The following is a 15,534-nucleotide window of genomic DNA, read 5'->3' as shown; positions in this document are numbered from 1 at the left end:
TATATCAAATGCTGGAGCAAGTCTTAAAGGCTCAGAAGCAGCTCTGAATGTATGGATGAGGCTCAAGGCAGCAGCAAACAGGTATCTGGAAGACACTTTTCTCTTGTTCTTGAAGATCTTGACCTTGAGTTACCCAAGACGGCACAAGAGGAAAGCTCTTCTTGCTTAAACTACCAGGAGATATGTTGGTAGGTCACAGGAGAGTTAAGGACTCCGTAGCTGTCCCCAACACTCAGAAGTACGTCCCCGGACTCTTCATCTGCCAACTCCAGCTCCTGCTTCCTCATCCTCTGTCCTGTATCTACAATGTTCCTCTTCTTGGGGCCTTTCTTGATTTTAGACTTTTCCCTTCATCCCACTGCTATTGCCAGTGACCACAGGGGTCATTGCACCCCCAGAGCTAAAACCACATCTTCTTCACTCCACCTGCCTGCAAGATGCCTGCACCAGTGACCAATGCTCTTTGGCTTTCACAATCAGGTATTTTTCTAACCATGAATTTCTAATCCCCATCCTGAGTTTTCTAGTGCAGGTGTAACCAAGAGGAAATTTCTTTATTGATTTCTAAGCACAGTTGAGGGCTACAAAAATCTTCCAGGCAGGCAAAGATGATACAGGTGACACTCTAAAGGAGATCAAGCCATATGAACTTTTTTTCTTCTAACAGTCAATCCAAAGGCCAGAGCTGAAAACATAGTTCAGATGTGGACAGGAATGTTTTTTCATCTTAGAGATACTTACATAGATGACAGAGATTAATCAAAGAGCCCAAATGATGACAAGCTGTCATAGCGCTCTTTATCTTTTATAAAATACACCAGCTGTCATGTATGATGCAAGCTTGAATTCTTTTAAATGTACATATGTATTTCATTTAATCAGACATCCTAGCTCAGGAATCTGTAAGCCATTCCATTATGATAAAAAGAGGATGAGAAGGAAGAATGATCATCACCACAATGGGCTTAGGAAAAAGAATTTGGCCCCTTTTACTAGGTAAAGAAGTAGGTTCCCATCAAGGTGTTCAGAAATTCGCATAACTATAAGAAATTGTCTTTGATTGATACTGAAATCGTATCAACAATCACACAACTTCTCCTCATGTGGAAACGATTTCATGGTCTTACCAGAATGTCCAGCTGGGCAGAAAAATGATCTTTTACCAGGGTAGATGGGAGCAGGAGGAGAGGAAAGTGGAAGGCAGGAGAGGCAGATATCAAACAAACAAACAGCTCCTGCTGTTCTCCAGACAGCAGCTTCCACTCCAGCTTTGCAGAACCACAGGATGGTTGAGGTTGGCAGGGACCTCCTGGAGTCAGCTGGTCCAAGCCCGTGCTCCAGGAGGGCCACCTAGAGATGGTTGCCCAGGACCACATCTGGGTGGCTTTTGAATATCTCCAAGGAGGGAGACTCCACAGCCCCCCGGGCAACTCTCTCCAGTATATCCCTGTCTCTGTTGTACTGGGGAACCCCAAACTGGACACAGGACTCCAGGTGCAGCCTCACCAGTACTGAGCAGAGGGGAAGGATCCTCTCCTTGACCTGCTGCCGACAGTCCTCCTCACACAGCCCAGGACACCTTTGCCTCCTTTGCCACAAGGGCACGTTACTGACTCATGCTCAACTTGGTGTCCACCAGGAGCCCAAGGGCCCTTTCTGCAGAGCTGGGTGCACCCCGGTGTTTATTTGTGCTTGGACCGCATTTCTCCTTGTTGAACACCGTAAGGTTCCTGTCAGAGCGTTTCCAGACTGTCAAGGTCCCTCTGGATGGCAGCACGATCCTCTGGCATATCAGCTACTCCCCCCGGTTTTGTGTCAACGGCAAATCACTGGGGGTGCACTCTGCCCCATCATCCAGACCATTCATGAACACGTTGGCCACAGCCTGTGGCTGCCAGAGAAGGAAATGGAAAGCGCTGAGACCCACAGGGTCTGGAGACATGGAAGCTGAACCAGCACAGTACAGGATGGTGCATGTATGCAAGGAAGGAAAATTCAAGATCCTGTCACACTTTTTAATATAGCATTTATATGTAGTGCATTTTGAACAAATTTGATTAATAAGCTTTTTTTGTAACTGGAATTGGTTAAAAAGAGGTTGTGCTTTCTTTGCCATTCATCTATCACACTAAAGAATATATATAATCAAGTACTCTGAAGTTATTACCTTTAGTGACTTTTCCAAGTAAACATGACATTGCATGAGTTATCGATAGGATGCAGAAATCAGTAAAACATGTACACCTAATATTTACTTGCTGTATTTAGTTTGAACAGATATCCATATTGAGGAGTTGTTTGTAAGTGTAAGAGCTCCCTGAGATCTGTCTGGAACGTCACCAGCACGCAGATGATAAAACACACACGTGAGAAGCATGGAATGGTTTAGCTGTGACATGCCAAAATGTCTCCACTGGAAACTTACTGGAATTCAACCTTAGAGACACCCAGTAATGCTCCCTGACAGAGAAGTTTTGCTCCTAGAGACTAATAGAAATTTTACCCTAACTACACCTTAGTAGGATTAAGCACAAACAAATCACTATTAGCTTTTCCAAATATTGCCTGTCATCTGTGAATTTAAAACAGATACTGTATTTTTCCCATCCAAAGCCCTGATTTGATTGCTTATCGTCACACTAAAAGACCACAAAATCCAGGTTTATCCTGATGGATAAAACAAATGACAGAATTAATATGTTAATTAACTATACCAAACTAGCTCTAAACACCTCATCGTTTTCTAGGCTAATTACTGACACTCTCCGAAAGACCCAGAAAGGACAACAAATAGCTCCCCATGTCAGTCTTTAGGATCTTCTCATAGAAGGAAAGATTTGATGGAAAACAGAGCAACTTTTTCCAAGTTCTATAGACGAGTCAACAGTATCTGCAATGCTGCCTTGGCTGAGGGTGATGAAAGATTCAGTGAAGTCCTTTTAAGATGCAGGGACAGCGTTGACCTCATGGTGAAATCAATTACAGGAGAAGCCAATGGAGAATTATATACCCAAGCTGAGGAGCCAAGGAAGAACTCGTACGTGCCATGCCCAGAGCTGACGCTGTGGGAGCTCTATTTTACAGAATAAAACCATCATCTTAGTCCTATGTCAAACAAGCTTCTTGGAGTATTGTTGGACATGCTATTGGTGAGATGCTGCGGTCTTGAGGTCACTCACTGTCTAGGCGTGGACATTAAATGACATCAAAGGCAAATGCAAAAAAGCATAATTCATAACATTTGTCATCAAAGTGTTTCAAGTTGAATTAGACAATTCTATAGCCAGAAGTTTCTCCATAAAAAACACTAAATCGACCAATTCAGAATTTGTTCACATCCAGCATCCTACTTAACCCAGAAAGACATAACTGAGCTGCAAAATCAGGGCTGAAAAAGAAAGTAATTGAAAATGGACTCCCCTAACAAACGCCTGAGCAGTTCACATTTTTCCTGTCCATTTCTGAACTCTGAAGCGCTGCCCTTCCCGACAGCCATCTCCACTCGGCCACCTCCACCCAGCCACCAGGAAGAGCATGAGAAGGTCCACTGTGGTTACCACTCCGCAAAATCCCAACTGCCACTGTAGTACCAACTTCATTGCCAAAACTGAAAGCACACAACAAGCAGCTACTCATTTCCAAAGAGGAACATAATCTTAGATTTTGGTAGTACCTTTAATTGTTGAAAAGAAATAATTGCTTCCTGTGTCAGGTGCAAAGCACCTCAACCACATCATGCTTTTCCCACTGTGAGGATGAGGCAAAGTTCCATGTCACTTTTGACAGGCACCCCACCAAAGGTAACAAGGGAGATCCCCCAGACTGCTGAAGGCTACAGTTAGCAAGTCACAACATAATCATAACAAGGCAACTGAGGCATCATAGGTGGGCCCACTCATGGGCAGTGCTGAACCTTGGCCCCCCATGAACAGCTCTGCCTCTGTTCATACAACCTCCGCTCTGAGCTCTCCCAGCTTTTGTTTTGCCCACATCCAGACTCCACTAAGAATTTTTCAATAGCATCATCAGCCCCCGTCAATCACAGAATCACAGGCTGGTTGGGGTTGAAGTGACCTCTGGAGATGATCCAGTCCAACCCCTGCTCACGCCGGGTCTCAGAGCAGATCACACAGGTCAGTCCAGGTGGGTTTGAATGTCTCAGAGAAGGAGACTCCACACCCGCTCTGGGCAGCCTGGGCCAGGCTCTGGCACCGCACAGCAAAGAAATTTCTCCTCATATTCAGATGGAACCTCCTGTGTTTCAGTCTGTGCCCGTTGCCCCTCACCCTGGCATTGGGCACCACTGAACAGAGTCTGGTCCATCCTCTGACACCCACCCTGGAGATAATTATAAACACTGATGAGATCCCCTCTCAGCTTCTCTTCTCCAGCTGAACAGCCCCAGCTCTCTCAGTCTCTCCTCATCAGAAAGATCAGCATCTTTGCAGCCTTCACTGGACTCCCTCCAGTAATCCTTTGTCCTTCTTAAACTGGGTAGAGCACAAAGCACAGGAACACACACAACAGACCTGCACTGCATTTCCTCACTCTCAGTAGCTCCTTAAGCCTGCAAAATGGAAGCAAGACCTTGTGGCTCCTCACCCAAGTTACCTACACCACCAGCTACAGGACCTGCTGTAACAACCCAGTCCTCATTACATGCTTAATGTCATTCTTGAACACAACAGAAAAGATAACACCCACTCCAGAAAGCTCCAGATTAGAGATCCTGAGATGTTCTGGTGACAACTTAACTAACATGCTTCAACAATGCTCCCAGTTTCTTCAGATCCAACAATATATTGAGGACCCTGCAGTCAGCAGGAGTTGCAGCTCTGCCGTGATCAGCTCTCGCAACAGTGAGAGAAGTTTCACACCTAGAGAGGATTTGGTGGAATTTTCTTCCCCAACAAATTACACTGATCTGGGGACCAAGACATCCACGTGTCAGTCTGGCATGCCAGGCTAGTTTAGGTTTCTCTGGTTCTCCAGAACGAACACAGGTATTTTCTGCTTCTTGCACTTGAAGGAGCTAAGAGGAGCTATATAAAAACTTGCCTTCCTCCGCACACACACTTTTTCCCCTGATAACTGATTTACTGAAAAGGACGAGTTCAGCAGCATCAGCACAGGTGCCAAGTGCCATCTCAGCCCCATCAGGAACAGCCAGACAAGGCTGGCGGATGCGACACGGGGCCTACAGGACACAGAGCAAGGCCAGAGATGCACTGGGGATCCTGAGAGACCCATCAACCACTCCCAAAGTGCCCTTGTTAAATTCACGGTGCCTCCATATTCCTTTCGAGGTAATATAAAGATGTTACTAGCAAACGTCTCAGATGATATGCAGACAGCCAACACATGGCTAAGTCCCTCTCCCACCTCTCCTAGAAGAAATAAGAGGCTTTAGTCATTTCTGCAAGATTTCTCAGTGAAAAGATATTACAATTTCTGCATGGCACATGCACAGGTATTTCTATCCAGGAAATCCTTGGAGATGAAATCCTGACCTGAAATACGAGAGCCCTAAACTGGTGGTAATAGTGTCTTAACACAATTCATATGTGTCATTCATTTAGTAGTTATAAAAGCAAGAAAAGGTAAAAATACATCCTCCTCGGTGATCCAGTTCATGCCCCTTTGCATCACTAGAAATCTTCTATTGACTTTAATACACTTAAATACACACCTCCATTGCTCACCCTCTACTATCAGATTCATCATTCATCAAAGGCAAATGGTCTTTCACCTGTAGAACAGAAATGCGAGCAGATGCATGTAAATAATTCAACAGCCAGTGACCCCTCACCCTGAAAACATCCCAGAAATATCTGGCAGAGCCAGAGCACTTTAATCTAGAAGGTTTTGGTATTTAAAAGAGCTCCTTACTATAAAGCTGTCATTCAATCCATAACAATTTCTCCATTTGGGAAGCAAATATTAGGAGCACTAAATGAGCACACCAGATGGTTTACTTGCCTTTATTCTTTTCAAGTTGTTCAACATCCTTCCATTGCTATTACTATCGTTCAAGTGCAAGGGTTTGGTCAGAGATGTCACTCTTTATCTACAAAACAGCATCTCAATGGCAGGTCAGACAATATCACAGGCAATGGCCTTCACTGCCAAAAAGGGTCAAAAGGAGTTTGACCAGTTATTAATAAAATACACATAGGAAGCAAGTTTTGGAGGGCAAGAAAAACAAGACCATCAAATGTTTGTTCTGAGTCAAAATCAAGTTAATAATGCAAAGTAGACAAATGCTGGCTCAAAACAAAATCTGGGTGTCAGCCTGATTACCAAGCAATTTAAAGGTGCTTCCAACATTTGCAATATTGCAACTAATAAGATGCTCTTCAGTTTACCTCTAAAATGCTGCTGTTTTAACAGATGAAATGAGCTCGTGCCTACGAATGTGGCCCATTTAATCTTTCCTTACGGAAATGATTTTGCAGTTGATGAAATGAAAACCAGAGTGTTACAAAACTAAGAGCTTTGATGAGAGGTGGCTCTGGATGCTACAGGTGAAACAAGAAGTAAAAGAACTGTGCTGTAGACTTTCTCAATATCCTAAAGTTTCATCTCCCTGCTGTGGAGTTTCAGGGAATTAGACAAGCAGAAGGCATGTCAGCCCCCATCCAGTTCCAAAGGATGCTTGCAGAACATTAAACCCTTTTTGGTTTCATCATTAGTAAGTTCAATGTATAATCCTCATTACTGATCATGGAATCATTGATGGTGGCTTTGTGGCACCCAAATTCAGTTAAAATTGGTGGGTTTTAGAGGTCGATGCAAAACAAAGCAATGAAAAAAGTTGCATACTGAGCAACACCTTGTTTACTCATCTCCTTTTTTCCCTCCTCCAGTAGTTCACACTCTACACCATGTTTTAATTACTCCCTGACTACACACCTGATGCTTGGACATGAATCTTTGAGCACTTCAAGCACGTTTTATCTTACCAAACCTTTCATCTTATATCCAGAAACAGAGTGGCCTGCTGGACAATGCTGACAAGAGGAGAGTGGCAAGAGAGGATTTCCATGACATACATAGAGATAAATCTGTGTGTGCAGAGGGGAAAAGTATTTGTTTTGCTTTTCCCCTGTAAGATTCAACCCTCCAAATGTTCGAATAATGAGCAGCTTTTTCCAGCTCAAGTAAATAATGCAAACTAGCCACAGCACTCGTTGTTGCCTTTAGAAACCCCATGTGGATATTACACATGAAACATTTTCCGTAGTTTAAGAATCACAAAAACAAGTAAATCCATGGCAAAATCCAAAGCATCTCACTACGCAAAACAAGTCAGGCCACAGTCAGATCTTTAATAAAAGCACTTTGAGTCAGTGACAAACAAGACACAGCAGATGTGACAACCCAGAAAAACCCAGTTGGGGTAGAAGTGTGCTGCTCAGAGGATTGAACAGGGTCCCTAAACGTAACCACCCCCTCAGCGGCTTCTCAGCTGTTCACAGCACACTAGAAAGCTGCTAAAAAAAGTCACTCTTGCCTCACACCTCCTCGAGTTGATATGGAAGAAGCATAGAAGGGTCTTTGTTCAGACCAAAACCGATGCAGTAAATTAACCCAGAAAAAAACCACCGCAGCTCTAATCTCCAATTAGGAGATTAAATTACTTTTATAGGAAGGAGACCAACATATATTCCTCCCTAGTTCCCCCAGTTTCACAACACACACTTCAGCTATACCACCTTTGTGGAGAGAAGCCTGACACTGCCAGGCTCCTAAGAGGGTTCATCTAATTTGAGCAGGGCATGGCAGAAAGCATCTCCCTGCAGAAACCGCTCCCCATGCTGTCCATCCTATCTGTCGGTCTGTTCAAAGAGCCTGCCAGCCACACGCTTGACAAGATTATGCATTTTCTTTTAGCAATCTTGTGTCTTGCTCCCCTTATTGGGACAGCAGGAGCCAAGAAAAGGTGTGCGGGTTCCTTTTCACCATAAGGTTGGCTAAGTAACCAATTCTAATTCCAAGAGTCACAGTGATTTTTCCCTGACAAATGAGGCTCTGAAGCTTCCTTGGTAAGAGTGACGGGGTCTGTAGCACAGAGGGGCATGGCAAAGGGCTTGTTCTCAGGAGCCCACAGGAGCACACACAAGAGCTTTGGAAGGTTGTATCCCTGCACTTCAGTCTGTGGGTAGTGCCACCTGCTCAGTATCTGTAGTGGTCTGGCTTGAATGGCCCATCTCTTGATAAGCCCAGGTATTTGGCTTGCTTGTCACTCAGCTTCGTCAGCTTCACACATAGTTTATCCAGATGAGCAGCAGCCACAGCTTCATCCAGCTGGAAAAAAAAACATTGGGTCAAGAATATTAAAACGGAGTCCTACTAGTCCACAGAATTCCAGGATGTCAGGGGTTGGAAGGGACCTGGAAAGCTCATCCAGTGCAATCCCCCCATGGAGCAGGAACACCCAGATGAGGTTACACAGGAAGGTGTCCAGGCGGGTTGGAATGTCTGCACAGAAGGAGACTCCACAACCCCCTGGGCAGCCTGGGCCAGGCTCTGCCACCCTCACCAGGAACAAGTTTCTTCTCAAATTTAAGTGGAACTTCTCGTGTTCCAGTCTGCACCCATTACCTGTTGTCCTGTCACTGGTTGTCACCAGAAGAGCCTGGCTCCATCCTCCTGACACTGCCCCTTTCCATATTGATCCCCAGGAATGAGTCACCCCTCAGTGTCCTCTTGTCCAGCTCCAGAGCCCCAGCTCCCTCAGCCTTTCCTCACACGGGAGATGCTCCACTCCCTGCAGCATCTTGGTGGCTGCGCTGGACTCTCTCCAGCAGTTCCCTGTCCTGCTGGAACTGAGGGGCCACAACTGGACACAAGATTCCAGGTGTGGTCTCCCCAGGGCAGAGCAGAGGGGCAGGAGAACCTCTCTCAGCCTAGTTCAGGAAGTCGTGGTCAATGGCGAGAAATGAATATGTGAAAACCAACGGCAGCCCAAGGAGGACTTACCAGGCTGACACAGAACAGTCAGACAGCTCTTTTCCTGCTAACACACATCACCCGCTTGAGCAAAGAGGCATCTGCTCTGATCACAGAACTACGTCCAGATGGAAAAGCCCCATGTTTTTGTGGGAGTTCAGTTAAGTTTAAGTGCAACAGACAACTTTATATAGTCAAGCCCATTTCAAAATACACATCTACATCCATCCAACAAGAAGAGAGATCAAACCATTCAGAGATAAGAATATCCAGTTTGGTAGAACAGTAAAGCCCCAGTCATGTTTCCACTAAAAAGACACCTGGACATACTAGATGATCGTCTTACAATTTCAGGTAAGTTCTAATACTAGGAAAACAAAAAACGCATCTCCTTTCCAAATATCCCATCTTAAGAGTATTAAGAAATTCATTCCACAATCACTAATTCAACAAGAATACTGGTATCTATTGGCATTGCTTTAATCAAGAATAAAGCCAAGGTGAGCTATGGGTTCAGAAATATGTTGATATACCTTATTTATCCCAGAGGTGTCAGGCAGACATGCAAACTCAAGCAACTGAAAACTGTGTAAGGTTACAGGACAGTCCAGTGCTACAGGAAACAGGTACAGAAGAGGCAGAAAAACAGTAAAATGGTAAACCAGCTGCTGTGTCAGAGGGGAACACACAGCCAGAAAGGATATTCAAAGGCAGAAAGGACAGCACTGAGAAAGGATCAGCTGCTGCTGAGTAATAACAGAATCACACAGAATCACAGAATCGACTGGGTTGGAACAGACCTCAGAGATCATTGAGTCCAATCCTTGGTCCAACTCTAGTCTGTTTACTAGATCATGGCACTAAGTGCCATGTCCAACCTCACTTTAAAAACCTCCAGGGTCGGTGAGTCCAGCACCTCCTTGGGCAGCCATTCCAATGCCTGACCACTCTCTCTGTAAGGAATTTCTTCCTAATATCCAGCCTCAATTTCCCCTGGCAGAGTTGAAGCCCATGGCCCCTTGTCCTATTGCTGATGCCTGGGAGAAGAGCCCAACCCCCACCTGGCTAGAACTGTCCTTCAGGTAGTTCTAGAGAGTGCTGAGCTCAGCTCTGAGCCTCCTCTTCTCCAGACTAAACAAGCCCAGCTCCCTCAGCCTCTCCCCATAGGGCTTGTGCTCAAGTCCCTTCACCAGTCTTGTTGCTCTTCTCTGGACCCTCCAGCACTTCAATCTCTTTCCTGAGCTGAGGGGCCCAGAACTGAACACAACACTCCAGGTGTGGCCTCCCCAATGCAGAGCACAGGGGAAGGGTCACTGCCCTTGGCCTGCTGACCACGCTGGTTTGGATACAGGACAGGACACCATTGGCCTTCTTGGCCACCTGGGCACACTGTTGGCTCATGTTGAGCTTCCTGTCAATTAGTACCCCCAGGTCCCTTTCTGCCTGACTGCTCTCCAGCCACTCTGTGCCCAGCCTGGAGCGCTGCAGGGGGTTGTTGTGACCAAAGTGCAGCACCCGGCACTTGGCCTTGTTGAACTTCATCCCATTGGAATCAGCCCACTTTTCCAGTCAGTAATAACAGAAGAACAAGTCTGATCACCATTTGTCATTACTGCAAAATACCAGTAATCATTGCTAAGAAAACAGGTACATCTAAACTCCAGCAGCACGGGAAAGACTGGTGATATTTCCTCCATCCTAGTTAAACGGATGTGAAAATTTGCAATACGTTTGAAGGGCAATAAATCAACAAAACAACCAAGGGCCAGATCTGTAGCTTGTGTGAACCAACATGTCCTAAATGACTCAATAACTAGTCCTACACTTCCCACTCAAAGGGATTGTGGTAACAAGCAACTACTCTGAAGTAACCCCATTGTAATGAACCCAGTAAAAAGCTACATCTGTAGAGACTCATTCACTGCAGCTCAACCTGCTCATAGTAAGTAATATGGAACTGCCAATATCTCTAGAGAACAAACACAGCCAGAGATGTAAAAGACAAAATTAAAATCTTAAGACAAAGCGGTGGAAGAATGTGGAAGGGAACTCTGAAAGTCATCGCACACCACGTAAGAGTCAGGAAAATCATGAAAGAAAGAAAAGCTAACTGGTAGGACTGTGTTTAGAAGCAAAAGAAGTACTTCAGCTTAGAGCTGAGTTCCTGACATTTCCCAAATCAGCTTCTCAAACTGCAGCACAGATCAGTTGTTTCACAGCTGCTTCAGCTTGTGGATGTCAAGAGTTAGATAAAAAGCTACACAAATTTATACATGGGTAAGCTGACACTCTTACCTTAAAATCAGCTGAGCATAGGAACAGACAAATTTGGTGCCAAGAACATGGACACAGCAGTTTGCCCAGATTTCCAGGAACAGCCATTGTAGAAAAGGGTGTATATGTTTGTAACAGCTGAGCAAAGCGATGTTCTTGCAGTCAAATAAAGTGCAATGTAAGGTATTCAGTAATTCTTAGATTTACATTTGGACCTCAAAGTTACTACACAGAACAAGGAAAGATACCTGTCAGAAAATTATCACAGAAAGCTCTTCTGCCCATCTTCCGTTGGTTCTGACAAGACAACTGTTTTATTCTTTGAAATGCTCTATGGAGTGCAGAGTGAACAGAATACTTTGTCACAGTATATGAACCAGAGAGATCACTACCATGTGCTCCACTAGCACGCAGCTGATCTGGGCATTCCTTCTCATTGCCAGGTCAGGCATACTTACTAAAAATTGTTATTCAGGAAGAGCATGAAGCCACATTTTATTAGCAACACTGGACTATCATTTACAAGAGAATTGTCAACAAATCTTTTCCTTTAAAGATTACGTGTGAGTTTGCTGATCAACTCCTACACTGTACTTTTGGTATGCTTGAACATTAACAGGTAGATTTGGAAGTTCTTGAGGAAACACTTCATAAGTAAGCCCAAACATATATATTCTGTACTCCCCAAATGGAAAGTATTTTCACATTTACTCTCACACCTGTTTGCATTTCAAAGGCAGTGGGATTTAACTCCAGCACCTTCTTCAATGGCCATCTCAAATTCTCAGGATTGTTTTGCAAAGTTATAGCCAGGTTAGTTTTGTGAAAAGAATTTTCAAGTTGTGACATGATCCAGATTTTTCCAAGAACAAAGAATGCAGAGAGATAAGTTTAAAGGGAAACCTGAGGGAATATGCCATTAATATTTTGTGATGTTATTAGGAACAGACTGTGGTAAGCTCTGCTCAGGTGCAAATGGGACCCAGACTATCAACTGCAGTAGAAGTGATTCCTAGTTTCACTCCAGCTTCAGCTCTGCCCCACTAGACATTGCTGGGTACACATGTGAACATTTGCCGTGAACGCTGGGGTTGGACTCATCTCCAGAGGTCCCTTCCAACCCCAAGCATCCTGTGGTTCTGTGATCCTGTGACGTTCAGCAGAAGGACTGGGTTGGTTGGGAGAAGCTCCCTGACTACTCTGAGGCAGCAAAGGGCTTTTCAGCACCTTAGGGAAGAGCCCCAGGTCAAGCCAAAAAGTGACTGGACAATCCTATCACATGTGACAGACAAGTCTCAGCTCTGCACAACAGGTCAGCCACAAAAAACAGCCCTCTGCAGAATCCACAGGACCAAAGCCAAGTGTTCACTGAGGGACAGAAGCTCCTTGACACAACATTTAGTAGGAAAATTAACTCCAAGCACAAATAAAAATCAATCTGCATGATCATGTCTGAAGTTGGTTTACTTAGCAGCTTGCATCTTTCTGCTACTCTAACTCACCTTCTTTGGCAGGAAATGGACTCCGACAGAGTATTTGTCACTGTTGGTCCACAGCTCGATCTGTGCCAGCACTTGGTTGGTGAAGGAGTTGCTCATAACGAAGCTGGGGTGACCCATGGCGCAGCCCAGGTTGACCAGGCGGCCCTCAGCGAGCAGGATGATGTGACGGCCGTTCCTCAGCTTATAGCGATCCACCTGTGTGGGGAAAAGCAAGAGCAGTGCCATGTCAGGGTGAAGAGAGCACTTTAAAACATGCAAAGCTTGGTGGGCTTTCTTCCAACATCAACAGTTCAGCAGTGGCCTTGCAGCACAGACTTGGATTACAATTGAGACACCTCTCCCTCAATTCCCAGCCTGTGTTTGCAAAGCCTGTAGGTATTTGAGACTTGACACAACATGACTCTGAGTATCTGCTTCATGTTTAACCACAAAGGTGATGGGAGCAGCTGAGGGACCTGGAGGGTTCAGCTGGAGAACAGGAGCTGAGGGGAGACCTTCTGATCTCTGAACTGCCTGAAAGGAGCTTGGAGCCAGGGGGGTCGGGCTCTGCTCCCCAGGAACAAGCGCCAGGAGCAGAGGAAACGGCCTCAAGTTGCGCCAGGGGAGGTTCAGATTAGATATTAGGAAAGAATTCTTCCCGGAAAGATAATGTCACTCAGTATGTGCCTCAACTGTATGGGCCAGAGAGGCTCCTGCAATGGTAAAAGTTGTCACTAGTGATTCTATCCCCTGTCATCAGGCCTGTAGGGGGGTTATAATATTAAAGCCCACCATGAAACGCCAACATGGCATATAAGTTACCAGAATATTCAGTACTCACTGGTATTTATTGCTCATGTCATGATAAGCATGTGGGAGCAGAGCCAACCTTTGGAAGACTTAAAAGATGATCAACAACCTACTCTGACAAAGGTTAATGCCTCAGACAAATCCATTTATTTTATGCTGTCATGGCACAGCAACTGTGAAAGAGCTACACACAGCTGTCTTCATACTTTTAGTCTCAAAAGTTATGTAATATGAAGCAAAACACACACTTTGTTTTATTCTTAAATCTTCATCCTGTAAGTTGAAAGCCATATAGGATGAAGCTTTAATTATAACAACACCATTTTCAGAAAAAACATCTTTGTGCAGGTCCTTAGCAGAGATGTAATAAGTAAACCGACAGAAACCATTTTGTTAGAACAGGTATTTTGCCTTCAGAGCCGGTCTGTGCCTCCACCTGTTTTAATCAACTATGCTCCAATCACAGCACTATTTTCTACTTCTTGAGTTCAAACAGATTATTGTGTTTTCAGCACAACATCTGCAGACAGTAACCACCTCAAACAGAAGCCCTAAGTAACATTCTGAATTTCCTCAGGTCCAAGAGCAGCACAGCCAGGTAGGGTTAGCAAGAAAGCTCTCCATCGAGCAGGCACCACATTTCTTATGGATGTCGATTCTCCAGTGTGGACCAGCAGTGACAGCGCCCAGTCCGCTCAAAAAATACCATCTGTGCTGCCATAAGACTATGGGAGAAAGCAATGAAACCAAGAAGGGAGCAGCCAGAAAGCAGAACACTAAATCCCTGAGAACAGCCACAACAGTACTTATATTAAGCATTGTATTTACAGATTAACCTGCTACAAGGTAGCAGTTAAGTAACATTTAGGTTTTGAAGTCTGAATTGAGTGGCTTGGGTGTCAAGATACTACATATCCCTGTGATGGCCACACAGCTGGCACAGCTGTGGGTATCCATGTGATGGCCACAGCTGGCACCCAGACAGCTGCTGGTCTGGGCACAGAATGATGTATATTGGGCAATCTGCTGATATAACCCGTTCAATGCACAGGGTAACATGGGCAACGCAAATTAGTGCCTTTGCAGAGAAAGAAATATGAAATAGCAGTGGCATCAGCAGAGGTGTAAGTGAAAACACATCTCATCTACAGGTAAAGAGTCTGATTTAGAAGCTCAAGAAAATGCTAGAGAAGTGGAACTCAAGTTATGTGAGCATTACGTTCCTCTCCACACTTACACAAATGCCTCTTCCCTTGCACCATCAGTATTTAGCCTGCTCTGGACATTCTGTCTGCTTTACACTTCTCTCCACACCGTAATACATGAATAATTTATTTTCAGAGCCAGAGTCCACTGATCCCAGCCTGACTTTTCCCTTCCCTCTAGAGCTGAGCTTGTGCTACACATCAGTCTCTAACACCAGATTGCAGCTAAGCGGGAGTGCAGTGAAAACCCTTATTCAAAACAACATGCCACCTTTTTGGTAATAAGCCCGTTTCCTCCTTAACTGTACTTTAAAAGCAGAGGAGTCACAATGGCACAATAAGCCTTTTTCCTTTCCCAAGTATTAAATGTTTCTTATAGCAGCTCACCACTTGTTAATGGAGACCACATGGTATGAAAACTATCATGTTGGACACATTCACAATTACTTTGTACCTCTAGGTGAAGCCTGGCAACCCTCAGCTCTGGTATTAATTCTCTTATCAGGAAACAGATGTCTTCATAGGTGGTTAGAGATTCTTTCCTCTTGTAATATATATTCCCCTCCCTGCTACGAGATATTAAAAAAAAGCTGTCAGATCTTAGTACAAGTCTGAATATTCAGAGAGTTGGTACTTGGCACTACAAAGTACAGAACACCTCACCCAGAACACTGATGTGAGAAAACATACGTGATTCTAAAGACAAGTGCAAGATGTCACAGCTCTTATCACAGGACTGAGGCCCTTGAGGTCTCCCCTTAAGACTGGGGACAAGATGACCACATGAGAGTCCCCTTCATGAATCTGAGCAA

At 44.7% G+C, this 15,534-nt stretch overlaps 1 protein-coding gene across 2 annotated transcripts in view; it reads right to left on the bottom strand.

Annotated features, from left to right (window-relative positions):
- Nucleotides 1-7,308: 7,308 nt before the first annotated feature.
- The window catches only part of AHCY (adenosylhomocysteinase), a 30,164-nt gene continuing 21,938 nt past the window's right edge, over nucleotides 7,309-15,534 (bottom strand). For both annotated transcript variants that reach the window (XM_080354749.1, XM_080354750.1), the window contains 2 exons: nucleotides 12,729-12,923; nucleotides 7,309-8,307 (listed from right to left, as the gene is read on the bottom strand). In XM_080354749.1, coding sequence (XP_080210875.1) covers nucleotides 8,176-8,307; nucleotides 12,729-12,923 — 327 coding nt within the window. In that variant the 3' untranslated portion in view covers nucleotides 7,309-8,175. The remainder of the gene's footprint in view (nucleotides 8,308-12,728; nucleotides 12,924-15,534) is intronic.

Source organism: Nesoenas mayeri (genome assembly GCF_963082525.1).
Source record: "Nesoenas mayeri genome assembly, chromosome: 16".
NCBI lineage: Eukaryota > Metazoa > Chordata > Aves > Columbiformes > Columbidae > Nesoenas > Nesoenas mayeri.
This window is presented reverse-complemented; position numbering and strand designations above follow the sequence as displayed.